This window comes from Glossina fuscipes, unplaced genomic scaffold, assembly GCF_014805625.2.
Source record: "Glossina fuscipes isolate IAEA_lab_2018 unplaced genomic scaffold, Yale_Gfus_2 114, whole genome shotgun sequence".
NCBI lineage: Eukaryota > Metazoa > Arthropoda > Insecta > Diptera > Glossinidae > Glossina > Glossina fuscipes.
In genome coordinates, this window is record NW_023998457.1 from 5,219,803 (window position 1) to 5,239,471 (window position 19,669).

Below are 19,669 nucleotides of genomic sequence, written 5' to 3' on the forward strand. Positions count from 1 at the left end.
TAGTCTCGTTTTAGAAAAAAATACAGTTTACCATGGCCGGTGCATTGAATGCAAGTGCATGCTTCATAAATGGAACTTAATATATTATTATTTTGATATTAAATTTATTTATTCGTTTCTACCCATTGATGCATATATTTATACTTACCTGTCTCTTTGTTTCTCTGAGATAACTCATTCATTGAATTCAGCGATCGTCTCTCAAAAATGTGAGAGAAAAAGAGAGAGTATTAAATCCTCTAATTTAATTTTAATAGAGTCAGTCGTATTTTTCCCTTTGGAAGAATCGGACATTCAAAGTAATCAGAAATTTCTTATCTTGATTTGAGAAAAAGTACGAAAAGAATTGAAAAGTGTAACCATAACAAAATTCATCGAAACTAAATAAATAAAAATTTTATTATTAATTGGAAAGTGACCACATCTTATTACTACTCCAAACGCTCCTAAGCATTGGTCCTTCAAATCAGATTTAAGGTTTGTAAACCGTGTTATGTGTTTTTAGTGAAACAATGCCGAATTTTATTTAAGGAATTTTTAATTGATGCAAAAATTAATCCAACATTTAGTAATAACTTCCAAAATATTCAAATTAATTCGTTAATTCCAAAATCCTTGCATGGAAGAGTTTGTTCATTACAATAACTTAATAACTATTTTTCTGTAGAATAATTGTTGAGATTAACCGAGAAGACTCTTTATATCGGATCAAGACTATATGTACATTGAAGTTGTAATGGAAACATTAAAAAAATGACTAATAAGCACAATAAATAATTCGGATAGAATAGAAAAGAATACACATGTTGTTTTCACGTGCATGGCTCATGTTAACATGCATTGTATTATTTTTATTTGATTTATTAAGTTATTGCTTACGTAACGATGTTATATGATTGCATTATTGAAATCGTTCTACTCTTACCAGTTTTCTTTGTAAATAAGAACAGACACTGCTCATCTAATCTGTATAATAAGTGCGTGTGTTGAACATCTTTAAAAGTCTCGCACTATTTGAGAAAATTACTGAACTTGCACTTGAACTATTGACAGTAAAGAGCAAAGCTATTGCTGTTGAAGAAAAGAGAAACACATGGAGATCTGTACAATTAAAACAAGAATTGTTTTCCTCAGAGTGTAAATATTAAATGCAATAACAAGAGAAATAACGGCAACAACTCTTTTCTACCCCCTTTCATAGGTCATCTAAACAAACAAAGTTTAGCATGCCCGTTGCAATGAATGCAAGTGCATGCTTCATAAATGAAACCTAACTCATCTGAGAGCATATTAAATTTGTCTATTCATTTGTAACGCATATATTTTAGGTATTAGAATTCTTTTCCCTGCGAATAAAAGCGACAATTCAATCATGTAGGGACATTTGCAATTACAAGTCGTACTTATCTCTATCCCTCTCTCTCCCCCTCTCTCTCTGTTTCTATCAAAGGGAATGAATGTTACGAATGTGAAGTTTTGTTTACAAGATGGTCACAATAATAACTTCTTGGTTTTACCCAAAGTTACTTGAAAGTTTTTATTACGGGGGATATACTGTTTTGTCATAATGTTTGCAACATCCATTAGGAAGTTTGAGAGATCCTACAACGTACATATATTCTTGATCAGCATAAAATTCTGAATTGAATAACCAATGTATGTCCGTCTGTGTGGTTTGTTTTGACATCCGCACAAATTAAAATATCGAGTTCGAAATCTTTGGTGTTGAAAAATGGGGAAATCGGTCGGAGCAGAAGCGCGCAGTCGAGCGTAAACTGAACACAACTACTTTTTTTTAAACAAAAATTTTTGAATTTTTGCTCGTTACTCGAAAATTATAAAAGTTAGAAGGCTGAAATTTTGTTCATTTATTTTGCTCTATTCCTTACGTCGGAAAAGGGAAAACATAACCCATACCTACACAAAGTTACAAATGATTAAATATTCTTTTTTCAAATTTTTGAGGTTTTATGCTTATTTATCATAAGGCAAACAAAACCGAATATTTAAAACTATTTTGTACACTACTTAAATGAAGATATATTAGCGGTCTAAAAATGGATTCATTTGAAAATGAATATACTAGACACCTCGAGTAAGTTTTTCTTAGTAACACCATCGATATGGGTATCAAATAAGAGAACTTGGAGTGTAGAAGGCGACAAGCTGAGTGTGTTAGCTCTAAATCAATTGCAGTGAACGCGACGAGGTGGTATAAATAAATAAAATAAATTCCAAGCAAAATTGCTTACTTGCAACTAACTGAGCCAAAACAAAAAATTAAAAAACAAAAAATTGAGGGACAAGAACAAACTTTGTTGAAGAAGACTGTTTAACAATGACCAAAAAGGAACAAAAAATATTAACAAATTAATGTTTATCTTGATTTTGATTTTCGATAGTACAATTAATTTGTAAGTGATTTTCAAGGCTAATCGCTTGGGCGTACTCAATTATAGTTCGTATAGTATATTCCCCAAACTTGCAAATTTATGCAAAAGACTTCGTTCGTTTTCCTCAGAAAAGTGCTATATGAGAGTACGGAGTAGAAGTTACTTTTTGCACGTATTGTTATATTAATAATCATTTCGGGTAATATATTTATATTTTGATTTTCTTTTAAGGAGAACAATACAGGGACAGACGGAGAGAATATAGCCACAACACTTCCTTCGTTTTGGCCTCACAGTTTCTCCGTCTCTGGTGGAGGGAGAGTGCTAGTTTAAGTTAGAGAAAAAGTTAAGGACTAAGTTAGAGAGTAAGCTAGAGAATAGATTAGAGAATAAGCTAGAGCATAAGGTAGAGAATAGGTTAGGTAATAAGAATAGATTAGGAATAAGGTAGGAACAGTATGAGAATAGAATAGGGAAAGATTAGGAGTAGAATAAGAATAGATTAAGAACAGGATAAGGTAGAATAATTGAGTTTGAGGGAGAGAGTTTAGTGAGTGATGTTTAAGAAGTCGGTCGCGAAGGCGGATAATCAATAGTGTTTCCTGCGCCGCTGGGCTACCCCAGCCCCAGAGAATGGGCCGCAAAGGCCCTCATAATACATATATTAAGCGCATAAAGAGTACATTATATGCACATAAAGAGTACATTATTAGTCGTTGCTTTGTTTATTCCTTTATCAGAGAGCCAGCTATTATTTTTTGAATTTTGACGGCAACTATTAAATACAAACAAAAATTTACGTCTTCTTTCTGCTGTTTTATTTACATTTAATGATAGCAACGGAAATGGCCCTATGTGATTAGGACAGAAATGTTTATCGATCATCGGAAGTTAACCCTCAGATACGTGATTACCCATGGTTCATTGCTGAGTAAAAAGAATTGAAGTCTTTTGAACCCAATCACGCGGTATTGCCGCATCAGTCAGTCACTAAGGAACTTAGAATATGTCTTTTCAACATATACGATAATCGTGTGAGCACCAGTTTCTTGGGTTTATGAAAGGCGTAAGCAATTCTGTCGACTTCCAAAGCAGACCGTAATTCTTACGTTTGACAAGATGAAGTACCTAGAAAACTTAACGCTTTCTGTCTCTTAATTTTCGCACCGAACTAATAAATGAATTCAATATTAATTTCCCTCTCAAGGTCGATGAAATACTCTCTTGACACAATCTTAGTTATGACAATAGCGATACCGTTTAATTTAAGGCAAATTTGGTATAGAAGTCATATATGATCCCTTTTCAGGTATTGTCAATGCATTTGCATTCTGAAGAGACTTCTTCCTTTGATGTTCACTAAATCGTTTATTTATAACATGTCTTGCGATCTCGACCCCACCCAATTCTAAGCAGGCACCTCAAGTCGGTTTAACAGTAAAATAAACTCTGTATTTAATGTACGTGCCAAGTTCATAGTTTCCCATGACAAAGAACTATCGGCGCTTATCACTGATACGGAGTATTTAAAACCTAGCCTTGGCCACATTTTCCGCTTTACTTGATTATCGCTTTTCTGCGCTTTATTACAGCGCGTTATGTCTATATTTAGCTGAGCGCTTCGTATTTGAAATGACCTTTAAGGAATTCGTAACTTTAATCTATTAATATAAGAGGGGAAAAGTGAGTACAGAATTTCTGCAAAATCTATTGAAAAGATGAAGTGCAGCGCCCATAATGAAATTATATGTATTTCTTTCAATTTTCAAGTTTGTATTCAGTTCACAAGTCGGTAGAAGTGAACCACAACAATTAGTGCATAACAAAATATTCTTGACTGCATTTACTGATTATTGGCCCGCTATCAAACATGCTTTCTGTCACTGCGGGGTACTTGGCAGCACTGCCTCCGTGCCCATTAGCTTTTGGTAAATATTAAATACGAATCTATGCGCGGATTATGGTGACAATGGAACAACAATTCATAATGAACTTGTATAAGTCCATTCACTTCTTCATTTAAACGTTGAAATCTATATCCGCCTTATGACGAACGGAATATTGCTTACAAAATGTTAGCAGGTTCGATTGTAAACAATTTTAACTCACGTAATCTCTTTACGTATTTACCCAATAGCATGGCCGCTAAAATTGTAAATCAAGCGGAACGCATCTCCGCAAAAACATGGAAGAATTCCGATTATGAGAACACTTTCCTCAATGGCTTAACTAAAATGCGTGTTAATCAGAAGGTAAGCGAAAGGCTATCTTGCCACCACTCGTTAAAATTAGCACTTCGTCACTCTGTCCTACAGCTCTTTGATTTTTCTTTGGACATAGACGGTGAGCTCATCTACGTGCATAAACTTGCACTCGCGATTGCCTCTGATTACTTCGCCGCGATGTTTGAAGGTGAGTGATTCCCGGAAACTGTCAAATAGGACTTCAATAAAATCTTTAAATACTTAATTTTATAGCTGATATGAAGGAGAGAAAGGAAGGGACGGTCAAGTTGGAGGATGTGGATGTAGTTGCCGTTAAGGCACTCGTTGACTACGTTTACAGCGGGATCATCACGCTTACAGAAAATAACGTTGAAGCGATATTGTCTGTATCGGACTTATTTCAGATCGTATGGGTGAAAGAGCAATGTGTCCAACTTCTTAAAAACAACGTGAACCGAAAAAATTGTTTTCGAGTGCGAAAGCTTGCTGGTACGATTATAATGGAATTCTTGCAGATATGGTTCAACTAAAAAAGTTTCATTATTTTCCAGATATGCATTCTTGCAAAGAGTTGCACGACGTCAGCCATAAATATATTTTGGATCATTTAGATGATCTAATTGCTGAGGAGGATCTACTATTATTGTCATTTGAAGAGGTATTTATATAATTCAATCATTAAAAAAAAAATAAGTGCGATTAGGGCGGTGAAGGTTCTAACAAAGAATACGTTTGTTATTATCTATTGTATAGGGAAACACATAATGGGAGTTGAAATTAAGATTCCGTACCTATCATCACTCTCCCACACATTTCGAAATAAGGGATACATTTGAGAATAACGTTTAAATTCCTGAATTCCGCCCATCCAATCATGTTATAAACATAAGTTTGTTTCATTTTTAATTTCACAACAGATTAACTCGTTATTTTTTTAAACACTATTTTCAGACCAAGGAGTTGATAAAGGACGAGGAACGTGTGATAAAATCTGAAGATAGCGCTTATAAGACCGCAATAAATTGGGTCAAACACGACCTAGAGAAGAGAAAAGATCAACTCGCGGAGCTTATGAGTCAGATACGTTTACCTATTGTCAGCACAGAATTCTTGACAAATCATATTGTTGCTGAACCACTGCTCAGACAAGATCACAAATGTAGTCAATTCCTGATTGAAGCCTTAAATTCTCAGTTAACAAGAGTAACTGAAAGAAATGATAGCTTTCATGTGTTTCTTGTCGGCGGCACAAGGGATTGTGTGATGGGGACAAAAGAATGCAAAGTCTACGACATTTCCAAAAAGAAACTATTTTCTATCTCAAGTATGAATGAGGATAGATTCAATAATTCTGCCGCCTCCTTAAACGGTGCTATCTATTCAGTGGGTGGATATAATAACGGACTTTTGAACACTGCGGAATATTATGATCCTGTCAGTGAGCGATGGAGTTACATTGCACCCATGAATTATGGTCGGAGAGGTTTTGGAATGTGCACGTACAATGATCTAATTTACGTTGTTGGAGGATGGTGGAATTCAACAGTCGAAAGCTATAACCCTTCAACAAATAAATGGCATTTGTGTCAAGCCATCCCTGGAACAAACGAAGGTTTCAATCGGGCAACAGTGGCAGAAAATAGTATATACAGTCTGACTCGAGTAACTAATGGCAACAATGCACTATTTCGCTTTGACCCGAGAGATGGAAAGTGGTGTAATGTAAATGAGATACAAGAAACATCTAATCGATATCGACTCGTCTGCTATGATCGCACATTGTTTGCCATGGGAAGGGACGACTGCAAATGGCTCGACATACGAGTGAATAAATGGGAATCTATGCCCCACATGTTGTCTAATAGGTATGGTTTCTCGGCCGTGATAGCCGCAAAAGACATTTATGTACTGGGCGGTGAAGAAGAACCTAGCTCACAGTTCATTACAAGTGTAGAGCGTTTTAGTATCCTTAGTAATGAGTGGACAATAATCGACCCTATCGGAATTGAACACTGTCACGGGGGAGCTGCAGTTCTCAGCGGAGATTTTGATTTCAATTAAATAGTGGAAGTCAAGCATTATAAGGAATAAATATTAGTTTCCTTACTCTTGTCAGAATCTTTTGCGTACGTCTAAGGTTTCACTCATTCAAAGGAAATTAAAAATATATAATATTTAAAGAAATATTTAGTTCGTTTAAATTTATGGACAATAAACTTTTATTAACCATTCAAATACTGTCTTATTTCTAGAAGCACGTAAGTGTGAATATTTTAGTTGTGGTAGTAATTATCCAGGAAAGTGAGAAAGACAAACTTTTTATTAAATGAGTACTAAAGGAACACAAGAGTGCGAGTTATCCTATAAGGACACGGGTTGATAATTACAAATCAAAAGCATTGTCTATCATTAGTTTTAGGTGTGAAGTAACAGGGAATTTCGAATGCAGAAGAAGCCTTCGCTGAAACATCTTTCGTCACAATTTTTGTCGCCTGAAGAAAATCAATTTTTTTTTTTTGCTTTATTAATTCTTAATGATCAAACTATTCCTAATTCGAAAGAGGCTTTTTTCGCCGAATCAAGCTAGAATATGAAAATTTTTTCACAAAAATTTGCAGAGAAAGAAACTCCACTCCCGCCACAAGTTCTTTCATTTTTGCGTCTTATTCTTCACGTTTAATATGTGATTCAAAACAACTTTCGACAAAAAATGTACTTTTCTTTTTCAAACGTTGGGAGGTAACCAGGGTTCAATAAAATTTATTGCTACTACGTATGGATGCGATTTCGTAGAGAGTTATCAAAAATAAATTTTTATACCTAATAAAATTTATATTTTTAACTCATATGCTATAGATTTCAAGTAAATACATTTTCTTCCGTCCACGCTTAAATACAGTTTCTTCCGCCCAAGCTGAAACAGAGAAACTATCAATTGCATTTACTTGTCAAAACAAGTAAGAACATGAAACTCGGCCAAGAGTAAGCTTTAGAAACCCTACACTACTTTGCGTAATATAAGTGGTGATAAGACACTTTTCATGAAAGCCCACCTATAGGAGGAGGATGCCCCAAACATCACATGGCCTGATGTGATATTAGCATATTCCCCAAAATTTTATTATTTTTCACATTCCGCCATATAAAAACAGAAAGTAGACTATGTCCCCACCTGAAGGCTTGAGTTTCTGGCCTGTAATGGAGAAGTATATTATTTTATATTGAATTTCGAATTTATTTCCCGAGTTTTATTTTTGAACTAACTGATATATAAAATTTTCTTATCTATATATGTTTGTTTTAATAAGAATTTAGAAAGGGTTCAATTTCCAAAATATATTATTTATACAATAAAATAATGGTAATAATAACAACAACGACAATAATCATAATAACTACATTAATAATAATAACAATAATAGTAACAAAAATAATAATAATGATGACGATCATATCTTACCTTTCTTCGAGAATTTATGTTAAATAAATTAAAAATATAGTCATTCTTGTTTAAGGTAACCGTAATTGTTGTGTTTTCTTTAATTGCAGTCGATCAATCGGAAGCTTTTAACAGTGCTATCTGCACTCACTTGAAAATATTTGGGCTCCTCTTCGATCACCTTATAAGGTTCTTCATACCGCTGGCTTTAGCTGATCAATCGGAACCTTTTAACAGTGTAATCTGCATTCACTTCAAACTATTTAGGTTTCTCTTCAATAACATCGCATGGTTCTTCCTATCGCTAGCTACAGTCGATCAACTGAAAGCTTTTAACAGCACTCACTTTAAAATATTAGGCCTCCTTTTCAACCACCTTATGGGGTTCTTCAGATCGCTGGCTACTGTCGATTAATTTGTAAAAACCGAACGGTTCTGCTGTTGAATAAGCTGCAATGACTTCTCCAGGCATTCGCAAATATTGACCTTAGACGATTTCAGCACATTTGGCTGAAAAGTTCTCTTTGTTTAACGACCTTCAGCCTGTAAGCGTGACAAGAAGTTCCCATTTATAAGATTGTTTTCTAGATGAAATTGCTGCTTCAAGTTCTCTGTGGAATCGTTCAATGATATCATTTGATTAGGGCATAATAAGGCGAGGTAGTGATCTTGTGCCTACCCAAAAATGTTTGGAGTGAGTTGAGTAGTCTGATCATTGACAATTTGTAAAAATACACCGCAACGTGTGATATCATTTGCAAAAAAGACGGAAGCGTCAGTTGACGCACTTATATCTCCATGGGTGATATTTGGTCCTTATTTGTGATGTTTAAACGTCGGCAAGAGGTCGACTGTATCTAGATGCGTATGCTCAAACCTACCTTCAGATATAGCGATTTTTGTCACTGATGTTTCTGTGTGTCTGTATGCTTTAGATTTTTTGCAGTGTCTACAATTGCTAGTGCGGATGTTAACTTGGTGCCGGGTGATACCACTTTTTTGGAAACCGTCAATCCGTCAAACCTGCCATCGTTGTAAACTGTGAAAAGTCTACCCTCTCCTAAATGTTTAATACATTTAATACTTAAATAAATCACTAAAAGTTCACGATCGAACGCGCTCTACTTAGTATAGCTTTTAGAGAAGAAGGGTTCCACTTCTTCTACTACGTCGTTGAGTGTCTGCTGTAAAACTGGGCCAACCGCTACGTTTGTGGCATCCACTGTTAAAGAAGGCTAGCTTCTCTATGGAAATAGTTTAATAGTATCTTCGATGCGAACTTTTCTTTAACGCTCCCTCGCGACTGCTTTAGTCGCGTTTTTGTTCCAGATTAAATTTTCTTCTTTATTAAGTAAGTGCGGACGTATGTAACAAGTAGAAGAGCTTACGCTAGACCCAGCTTTTATTATATTGATCGATTCAGTATCGTAATCTGATTTGGTCTAAACTTGTTTGCCCGTCTGCCAAAATTCAATGTTAAAGGTCGCAATTCTCGAGATATTTTCATGAAACTTGGTAGGACCCAAGTACCTACGCCATTCAAAATGGTTCGTATCAATCCACTTCTTCGGGAAAAATTGTAATTTTCAAAATTTCTCGGCCAAAGTGGCAAAGTAGTAATATTTCGAGATTCTAAGTTGGCATAGAACCTTTATACCTGCTGATGCTATTCGTGAACCCCATCCTATGTAATGAAATATGAAATGCATACAACAAAAAGGTATAATTTTCAATGCTTCGGAATGAAAATTATATCGCAATAGTAATTCAATATAAAAAAATTAACTGTGTCAAATTTGAACCATGTCGGCCTATTCAAGCATTTAAGAATATTTAAGGAAAGTCTAAGTTTTAATATGCGGTGATGAAAATTGAACCATAATAGTAATTTCATACAAAAATGAATCCTACAAAATATGGACCATCCATGTCTATTTTTAAATCCTGCCCTATGTAAGGACTTGTCCTACATTAGGTTGCGTTTTGGTCCAGCTTCCCCGTAAATACGCACTTGAAAAATATGCCTTTATGTAGGAACAAGATATAATTTTTGTTTTCCATAGTAAAAATAAGAATTGAGTTATAGATATTTAATGGGGTAAGGTATTTAACGGTCGACCTTGCCCGAATATAATTTTCGTATTTGTTTTTCTTTAAAGGAATTTTGTCTCCCAATGGTATCCTCGTTTTAAACACAGTCACAAAATGTACTTCAGCTCCTGGCGGAACCGTCATTTTGTAGCGGGAGAAGCTTCTTTTTTTGTGTTTTTTATGAAATATTGCCCTGATGACGCGCATTGTCGAGGAGCCTTAAGGTCATTGACCTTAGGAACATATATATGAAAAGTTAGATGTTTCATTTATCTGTGTTTATTTATTTATTTTCTTTTTGTTTTTCCTTTAAAGACAAAAGTTTGGAAATTCGTTAGGTCCCGTGCAATAAAAACCTCCTCTTCTCTGACTTCTTCCTTTTGTGTTCAAAACAAATTTTACTTCTTTTGTTATAACTTTTTTTATATTTTCATCGATTTCAAATACTCATAGGAAAAATCCGGGTGATATTGTAGTTGTAGAGCACTAGCAATTGTGGTGGTGTGTTGTAGCTCAAATAGCACCTGACTCTGTTAATACTATATCCATTACCGAGGTATAAGAAGAAAGCATCAAAAACCCCACAAAGTATATATATTCTTGAACGGTATCTAATTCTAAGTCGATTTAAGCTTGTCCGTCCGTATTGTTCGTTGTAAACATTCTCCTGGCCGAAAAAGTGAAGCTATCGACTTCAAATTTCGTATTGAAAATGCGCCAAATTCGCCGCTCTTTTCCAAAAGGAATGAAAAATTTTTTTTTGGTTTTTTTGTTACATTATATCAATATTTAATTTTTGTTTTAATACCAATAAAAAAGCTTCAAAAACAAAGTACATAAATTCTTAGTCAGCTTCAAATTTGGAGTGCACATAATCATATGTGCGTCTACTATTCCGTCCATCTGTCTGTCTGCGTATATGTGCGGTATTTGTGGCAAACATTCCACGGTTAAGGAAATTGAAGATGTCGCCAACACGCCTACACCAAATAGAAAATATCAGCTGCGCCCACTCCATATATTTTGTTTTTTTAGCATAAGGATGATGGGTATAAAAGAGTCGGTCACGACCGAATTTAATTTTCTTACTTGTTTTTTGTAAATTTATAAGATAGCCTAGGTTTTGTTTTTAGGGAAAATGGAATCGAATAAAATTCATTCAATTCCTAACTTTCTTATGATATTTTGATTGTCTTTTAAAGAAAAATCGAAAAGATTAACTTTCCGAAGGTTGAAAATAAATTGAAAAAGTTTGAAACGAAATAGGAACCACGAATAGCGAATATTGTGATTTATCAACTTTCACAAGATCCAATAAGAGGTGGCATGTATTTCAATATCGGGAAAAATCGGCAAATTTTAAACAATTGTCGACGACAAGAATTGGCCACTTATTCATTATTTGGAGTTCGAGTCGAACCTAAGGAAAAGTAAACAAAAATAAAACATAAAGACAGCATTGAATTGTCGGTTGGTACAGCTGATTCCTACCTTGTGAGCGCGGGCTAAATGAATCCTTTAATGAGAATTTAAAACAGCGACATCGAAAAATTGAATTCATGACCGTACGTATCTATAAACCCAAGTACTAGAGTGTAACGGTTGGAATCTTTTATGTACAAATGGCTCTAAATCCTTTGGTCTGTCAGCTGCTTGTGCCGTGGTGGATACTTCAGGACAGGTTCTTCCTAATCACGAAAAGTGCTTCAACTTTCATAAACGAAGCCAGAGCTATCCCTCACGCTACGAACCTTTTTCATAAAGATAAACTCAAAACTGTCATTGTTACTGATAGTTTCTCTGTCTCAAAAGCTATTCGGAATCCTTCGGCTTCGACATGGAGCACCATCCACGAACTAAGGAATATCATTACAACATCCGGCAGTAAAATTAAAATTCTTTGAGTACCGGTTTATTGAGAAATAAGCAAGATAATCGAGCGGTTGCTTCTGCACCTCTAATTATAAGCGATGCCATGGAAAAGATACGTTGAAAGAAAAGAAAAGAAAAAATTATGGAAGGCAATCTATAGTGCTATCATCAGCACTACTCTTCTATTAACCCTCAATTAATTCCGCCTTTATATCCAACAAAGATTGAGAAAAGCAAGTTCAAAACATTTTCGAGAATTCGCCTTGGCCATCCAGCTTCCCCTCACCAATGGATCTTGAAGAAGTGTTCTTCGTCTATCTTCAATTGTGGACAAATTCTCACACATTCTCTCTGACTGGCTTAACCTTTCCATGGCTCGAAATATTGCAATTGGAGCAACTGATCCTACGGGCGTCCTAAGATCAGCTACAGAGCACAATATCAAATCTATATTGCATTATTGAAACTCTTAGGCTCAATATCTAATGTTCTCAGTCCACTTTTTTGCAATGCAAATTCTCCTCACCTTTCTATACAATCTTTGTCTGGACTCTTTTTGATCCAGACGCAATTTTCTGAACACCTACTTGATTCTTGCAGAAACTCGATATCTATTTACTCCCTAGGATCTCTAAAATATTTTCTATTCCCCTAATATCTAATACTTTTGGTATCATTCGGAACAATGTCTCGTCCTTTGCACTTTTAGTTCCTTTTTCAGATTTGTAATGATGATCAAACTCGGACAGTCCCGGTCACCATCTTTCTAGTTGGATTTCTTTATTTAGGAAGTGAAGTATTTGCGTATGTTTCAACGAGGATGTTCCCAGCTGGTTAGTAGATTACACCGGAATTGAGTTCGAGGCCCTGCAAAGATAGGCTCGCGTAGCGTATTGGTCGACACCTGAGGTTTAATTGCTCGCATCTGCTTCTGCTGTGCATCGTTGCATCCCGGAATTGAATTTCTGTGAGGGGTTAGATTTTTTTTTCTTTTTAATAATCAGTTATCTCTTTTCCTAAACATTGGTTTCGGTTTATCTGCGCTGGCTAATCGTCTACATACATACATACAAGACTTCTTCTGCATTCGAAATTCCCTTTTGCTTCACATCTAAAGCCAGTGATAGACAATGCTTTCTATCTGTGATTATCGGTGCGTGTCCTTCGAGGATAACTTGCGATCTTGTGTTTCCGGAGTACTCGTACTTCGTTATCATATAACTTAAATGAAATGTTTGTTTGTCGCCCTTATCTCGGTAATTACTGTCAAAACTAAACTATTCACCTTACGTGCTGCTAGAAATAAAACAGTATTTGAATGATTAATAAAAGTTTATTGTCCATAAATGTTAAACGAAGTAAACATTTCTTTAAATACTAAATACTTTTAATCTTCCTCAAGCGACAGAAACCTTCCTTAAACATACGCAAAAGATTCTGAGGGAAGTAAAGAAACTAATATTTATTCTTTATAACGCTTTCCTTCCACTATTTAACTGAAATCAAATTCCCCGCTTAGAACTGCAGCTCGTCCCCAAAAGTGATAAATTTCTGTTGAATCCACTGTTGTCCACTCATTATTAAGGACACTACAGCGTTCCACACTTGTAACGAATGAGTTACATTCTTTTTTACCGCCAAACACATATATGTCTTTTCCGGCTATCACAGCCGAGAAACCAGTCCTATTGGACAACATGTGTGGCATAGATTCCCATTTGTTCACTCGTATGTCGAGCCATTTGCACTCGTTTCTTCCAATGGTAAACAATGTGCGATCATATGAGATGAGTTCATATTGACCAGATGTTGATTGCATCTCATTTAAATTATACCACTTTTCATCTCTCGGATCAAAGCGATGAAATACATTATTGCCTCCAAGTGGATGAGTCAAAGCGTATATATTATTTTCTGCCACTGTTGCCCGATTGACACTTTTGGTTATTGCAGGGATACTCTGAGAGAAGCGCCATTTGTTAGTTGCAGGATTGTAGCTTTCTACTGTGGAGTTGTCCCATCCACCAACTACGTAAATTAGATCATTGTACGTGCAAATCCCAAAACTATCTCGGGTACTATTCATTGGCGCAATATAACTCCACCGCTTGCTGACAGGATCATAACATTCAGCCGTCTTCAAAGCACCCGCATTCCATCCACCCACTGAATAAACTACACCGTTGAAGGAGGCGGCAGAATGATTGTATCTCTTCTCATTCATACTTGAGATAGAAACGTGTTTCTCTTTGGAAACATCATAGACTTTGCATTCTTTCATGGCATTTGCATTCTCAATGTCCCGTGTGCCGCCGACAAGAAACACATGAAAGCTTTCGTTGCGATGTTTTGTTTCTGTTTGGCATTTTTTATGTGGTTGAGTAACTTCCGTTAATTGACAAGTTAAGGCTTCCATTAAGAATTTATTGCATTTTTGATCTTCTGTAAGCAGAGGGTCAGCAACAATGTGGTTTGTCAAGAACTCTGTGCTGACAAGAGGTAAACGTATCTGGCTCATAAGCTCCGCGAGGTGAACTCTTCTTCTCTCTAGGTCGTGTTTGACCCAATTTATTGCGGCCTTATAAGCACTGTCTGAAGGTTTGACAAAATGTTGCGCGTCCTTTATCAATTTCTTCATCTGAAAATAACGTTTTAAAAAGTTACGAGTCAACCTGATGTGATATTAAATACAAAGTAAATCTATGTTCATAACATGATCGGCTGGGTTATGTTGTAAAAATTTCTCTATGGAATGCTAATTAAAGAGCAGAACGTGGTTCAGGAATTTAAATATGCTTCTCAAATGTACCTCTTGGGCTGGAGTGATGATGGGTACAAGATCGTCACTTCAACTCCCACTATGTTGTTTTTCTCTACAACAATACGATAAAATTATCAGAGAAACGAAGAAAGCGTTCACACTTCTTCAGTGCACTTATGGGTAGAGCCTGGATTAAAAGTGACGACGTAAACGAGCATATGATCAAAAACACGCTTCCATGCCAAATTTAAAAAGGCACTCTCATGGTAAACCGCTTGAAAGAGGGATCAAGTGGATTTAATCACAAGCGTAGGTTCACAATCGGGAACATATTGATGCCAAATTCCGTTCTTCCTATACTCTCTTTCCATCCTTTCAATGCACAATGAAATCTTTTTGCACAAATACCTTAATCACATTCCGATTTCTGGGATTCAACTCTACGACCAACGCTAAACTAGCAACCCTCTTCAATAATTCCGCTTCCCAAAAATGATTTTTAATATTCTATTCTTATCAACACAGAGGAAATTAAAACAAATTATTGCAAAGTAATAGAGTAGATCGACAGACTTGTACTTCAATGGAACAGTAAAGACCGAATTATTCTTTCACAAAACAACACTAATTTCAGTCGTTTGTTGGACAACTTTTATGTTTGGATTCTTTAAATACCTCTTCAAATGATATCAACAGTAGATCCTCCTCGGCAATTAGGTCATCGAAATGATCCAAAATATATTTATAGCTGGCGTCCTGCAACCCCTTGCAAGAATGCATATCTGAAAGAGAATAAAAGCTTTTTAGTAGAGCCAAATCTGCAAGAACTCCACCATACTCTTACCAGCGAGTTTTCGCAATCGAAAACAATTGTTTCGGTTCAAGTTGCTTTCAAGAAATTGGACACATTCCTCTTTCACCCATACCAACTGAAATAAGTCCGACGCAGCCAGTACCGCTTCGACGTTTGCTTCTGTAAGCGTGATGATCCCGCTATAAACGTAGTCAACGAGTGCCTTGACGGCAACTAAGTCCACATCCTGTAACTTGACAGTTTCTTCCTTCCGCTCCTTCATGTCAGCTATAAAAGTAAATATTCAAAGTATTAAGCCCGATTTGAAAGTTTCCGGGAATCACTTACCTTCGAACATCGCGGCGAAGTAATCAGAGGCAATCGCAAGTGCAAGTTTGTGCACGTGGATGAGTTCGCCGTCTACGTCCAAAGAAAAATCAAAGAGCTGCAGGACAGAGTTATTAAGTATTAGTTTTAACGAATAGTGGTTAGATAGTCTTTCGCTTACCTTTTGATTGACACGCATTTTGGCCAAACCATCGAGGAAAATGTTCCCATAATCAGAATTGTTGCATTTTTTCGCGGAGATGCGTTGCACTTGGTTCACAATTTTAGCGGCCATACTGTTGGATAAATAATTAAAGGGATTAGAAAAATTAAAATTGTTTAGAATCGAAGCTGTTAACATATTGTAAGCAATATTCCGTTCGTCATAATAAGGATATAGATTTCAATGTTTAAATGCAGAAGTAAATGCAAGTTCATTACGTATTATTGTTCGTCACCATAACCCGCATATAGATTAACAATTAATATTTAGCAGAAGTTGATGAACGCGGAAGCATAGTTGTTAAGTTGCCTACGCTAACAAGATGGTTATTTTATAGTGGATTGATACTCTATAAATGCCTTCGGGAATGTGTTGTTATGCACTAATAGTTTTGGTTCACTTCAACCGACTTGTGAACTCAATACAAAGATTAAAATTATATGAGATCTAAATAATTTCATAATGGGCGCTGTTCGCCACTTTTCAGGTTATTTTTCAGAAATTCTCCATTCGTTCTTCTCTTCTCGTGCTAGTAAAGTTTCATTCAGACATCGTGCGCTATTATAAAGAGCAAAAAGGTGATAATCAAATATAGCGGAAATATGGCCAACGCCATCATTGCCATTTTTTAAATATTCCGTATCCACGAAAATAGACGCAAGTCTTTTGTCATAGGAAAGTATGAGCTTATCATTAAATGCAGGATTTTTTATATAGTTGAATCGCAAAGCACTTCTACCTCATGCTTAAAATGTCGAGGAACTCGCAAAAAACATTATAAATATAATAATTTAGTGAACGTGAGAACGAAATCTTTTCAGGAAACAAATTCGTTAATCAATTCTGAAAGTAAATCATATATGAATTCTATACTAAATTTCCCTTAAATTAAACGCCAGCTCTATTGTCATAGGTAAGATTGTGTCTTCATTCCTCAGACAAAATATTTCATTCACTTCGGAAGGGAAGTTAATTCGGGACTCATCTCCTAACTCGGCACGAAAATTAAGAGGCAGAAAAGTGTTAATGTATGTACTTGGTCTCTGAACTTGAAGAGTTACGGTCTCTTCCGCAAATCGACAGGATTACTTACGCCGTCCATAAACCCAAGAAATTCGATGCTCACAGAGTTATCGTATACGTTGGAAAGATATATTCTAAGTTCATTAATAACAGTCTGATTGATATGACAATAATACGTGATTTCAATTCTCTTCATTCAGCACTGAACTATTTAGGCGGTAGTTATTTATCTGAAAGGTAACTTTCGTTCACGACCAAACCGATGGTTGTTAAACGTTTCCGCTCCAACCACGTAAGACATTTGTGGCAGATTTTCGTTGCTTTCATTCGTATATAAACGAAAAGTAGAAGAGAGAATAAGAAAATTTTTGCATCGTTGTAGTATGTTACGAAAAAAGTGAAATCCACTGGTTCCATACTGACGCGGAACGGGATAAACGAAGCGTTCTGGCGTCGGTGAAAATCCCGAAATATCTGCTTCCAAAATTAGGCAATATTTTAAAGAAGCGTTTCACAAAGATATTCATGAAGACACGGTTCGAAAAATATTAAAGAAGGTCGGGCTATGATGGTCGTGTAGCCCGCAGAAAACCTTATATATTTATTTATTTATTTACTTACTTATACATGAAATTCAACATTAATAGTTGGATTCAAGTAAATCTTAATGGTAAATCTTATAATAATCATTTTAAAAACTCGTATAGAATATATAGGAATATGTGAAAAAAGAATAGTAAACTTAAAATTATAATTCATGTATAAATAAATAAGAAATAGAAAAAAAAAGCATATAAACAGATAGCAAAGAAGCACACCCACAACAAGAACAGATCAACACCAACAACACCATTTAGTTTTCAAAATAAATAAAAAGGAGAATTTAAGGATACAAGTTAGTTTAAGTACGACATATTAAGCAAAGTTGCTTTAATAGACTTTACAGAATACGATATTGAGAATAAGTGATAGGTTTCTGCAAACAACTATGAGCGGGCTAAACAGCTCATAATTGTGTTTACATTGACTAAGCTTAAAAGGGATAAAGTTCCTAGGGAAACGGTTAGGGACATTAAAGCATATCTCACCAAATAATGCGGGGGAGTCTATAGTACAATTCACACGTCAGGGGAATTCATCCGAGGTAATGAAGTTAAGCAAAACCCTGAATGATCTATTGTGCAGATAAGAGCTTAACCATTTCAAAGAATATATGCGGTGAATCTGAATATTTTAAGTTTCACTTAATAAGCACGTATTCAATGCAACGGTCAAGGTAAGGTTTATTTTTTTCTATATATATAATGATTTACTGACCTATGCAAAAAAAATTGTTATCGCTTTTTCTTTCATCGACATCGCATTCACTAATATTTGCACTCTAAAGAAAACAAAACCTCTCTTTGAGTTTTATATATCTTATTGTGTTTCTCTTTTTCTCAATGGCAACAGCATTACTCTTTGCTAGCAATAATAATAATTCATGTGCAAGCTCAGTAATTTTATCAATGAGACCAACACAAGCGCCTATTACACACGCTAGGTAAACACTGTCTCAACTCTTATTTGCAAAGAAAACTGCCAAGAGTAGAACGATTTCAATAATATATTCTTATAACAAAGCTACCTAAACAAAAACACAATTGTACATAAATCAAATAAAGATAATACAATACCGGCACAAATGTTAGCATGAGACATGTGAAACCAAGCTATATATATTTTTCTATTTTATAGGAATTTTTTATTGGGCTTATTAGCCATTTTTTTAGTGTTCCCATTGCAACTTCAATGTACATATTTCTGATCAGCTATGAAAAGTATTCTCCATCAATCTTAGGAATTATTCCGTCAAAAAAAGTTACTAAGTCCTCGTAATGAATAAAATCTTATATAGAAGAGTTGTGAAATTAGCGAATTAATTTGAACATTTTTGAAGTTATTACTGAAGGTTTAAGTTGGATCAATTTTTAAATCAATTAAATGCAATTAAAAATTCCTTAATTCTCTAAAATAAAGAATTTTTCCGCTAAAAACATATAATAATATTTACAAACCTTAAATCCGATTTGAAGGACCAATGCTTAGGAGTGTTTGGAGTAGTAATAAAATGTGCTCACTTTCCAATTAATAATAAAATTTTTACTTATTTAGCTTTGATGAATTTCGATATGGTTACTCATTCAATTTTTTTTATACTTTTTCTCAAATCAACGCAAGAACTAATTATTTTGAATGTCCGACTCTTTCAAAGGGGAAATTGCGACTGGTTCTATTAAAATTAAATTAGAGGATTTAATACTCGCTCTCTCTCTTTCTCTCTCAGGTTTTTTGAGAGAGGATTGCTGAATTCAACGATTGAGTTATCTCATAGAAACAAAGAGGCAGGCAAGTACGACAATGTGCAAGAGACAGGCAAGTACAACGAGTCCAATACACTTGAGATGCGAACAACAGTACAAACGAATACACAATTGTAATATAATAGTAGTAATATTTTAAGTTTCATTTATGAAGCATAC

At 35.2% G+C, this 19,669-nt stretch overlaps 2 protein-coding genes across 3 annotated transcripts; one reads left to right on the forward strand and one right to left on the reverse strand.

Moving 5' to 3' along the window:
* Window positions 1-275: 275 nt before the first annotated feature.
* Window positions 276-7,055, forward strand: LOC119639990 (kelch-like protein 2). 2 transcript variants are annotated; one of them, XM_038037748.1, is made up of 6 exons: window positions 276-477; window positions 4,531-4,645; window positions 4,709-4,805; window positions 4,871-5,107; window positions 5,170-5,276; window positions 5,570-7,054. In XM_038037748.1, the coding sequence occupies exons 2-6, from the start codon at window positions 4,532-4,534 to the stop codon at window positions 6,677-6,679; spliced, it is 1,665 nt and encodes a 554-aa protein (XP_037893676.1). In that variant the 5' UTR covers window positions 276-477; window position 4,531; the 3' UTR covers window positions 6,680-7,054. The 2 variants fall into 2 exon arrangements, with proteins under 2 accessions (XP_037893676.1, XP_037893677.1); XM_038037749.1 differs by lacking the exon at window positions 276-477 and having other exon boundaries at window positions 4,554-4,645; window positions 4,734-4,805; window positions 5,570-7,055.
* Window positions 7,056-13,473: 6,418 nt separating this feature from the next.
* LOC119639952 (kelch-like protein diablo) lies at window positions 13,474-19,407 on the reverse strand. Its single transcript, XM_038037699.1, has 6 exons — window positions 19,205-19,407; window positions 16,083-16,197; window positions 15,923-16,019; window positions 15,626-15,862; window positions 15,457-15,563; window positions 13,474-14,658 (listed from the first exon to the last, which is right to left on the reverse strand). Exons 2-6 carry the CDS (start codon window positions 16,194-16,196, stop codon window positions 13,513-13,515), a joined length of 1,701 nt encoding a protein of 566 aa, XP_037893627.1. The 5' UTR covers window position 16,197; window positions 19,205-19,407; the 3' UTR covers window positions 13,474-13,512.
* Window positions 19,408-19,669: the final 262 nt, after the last annotated feature.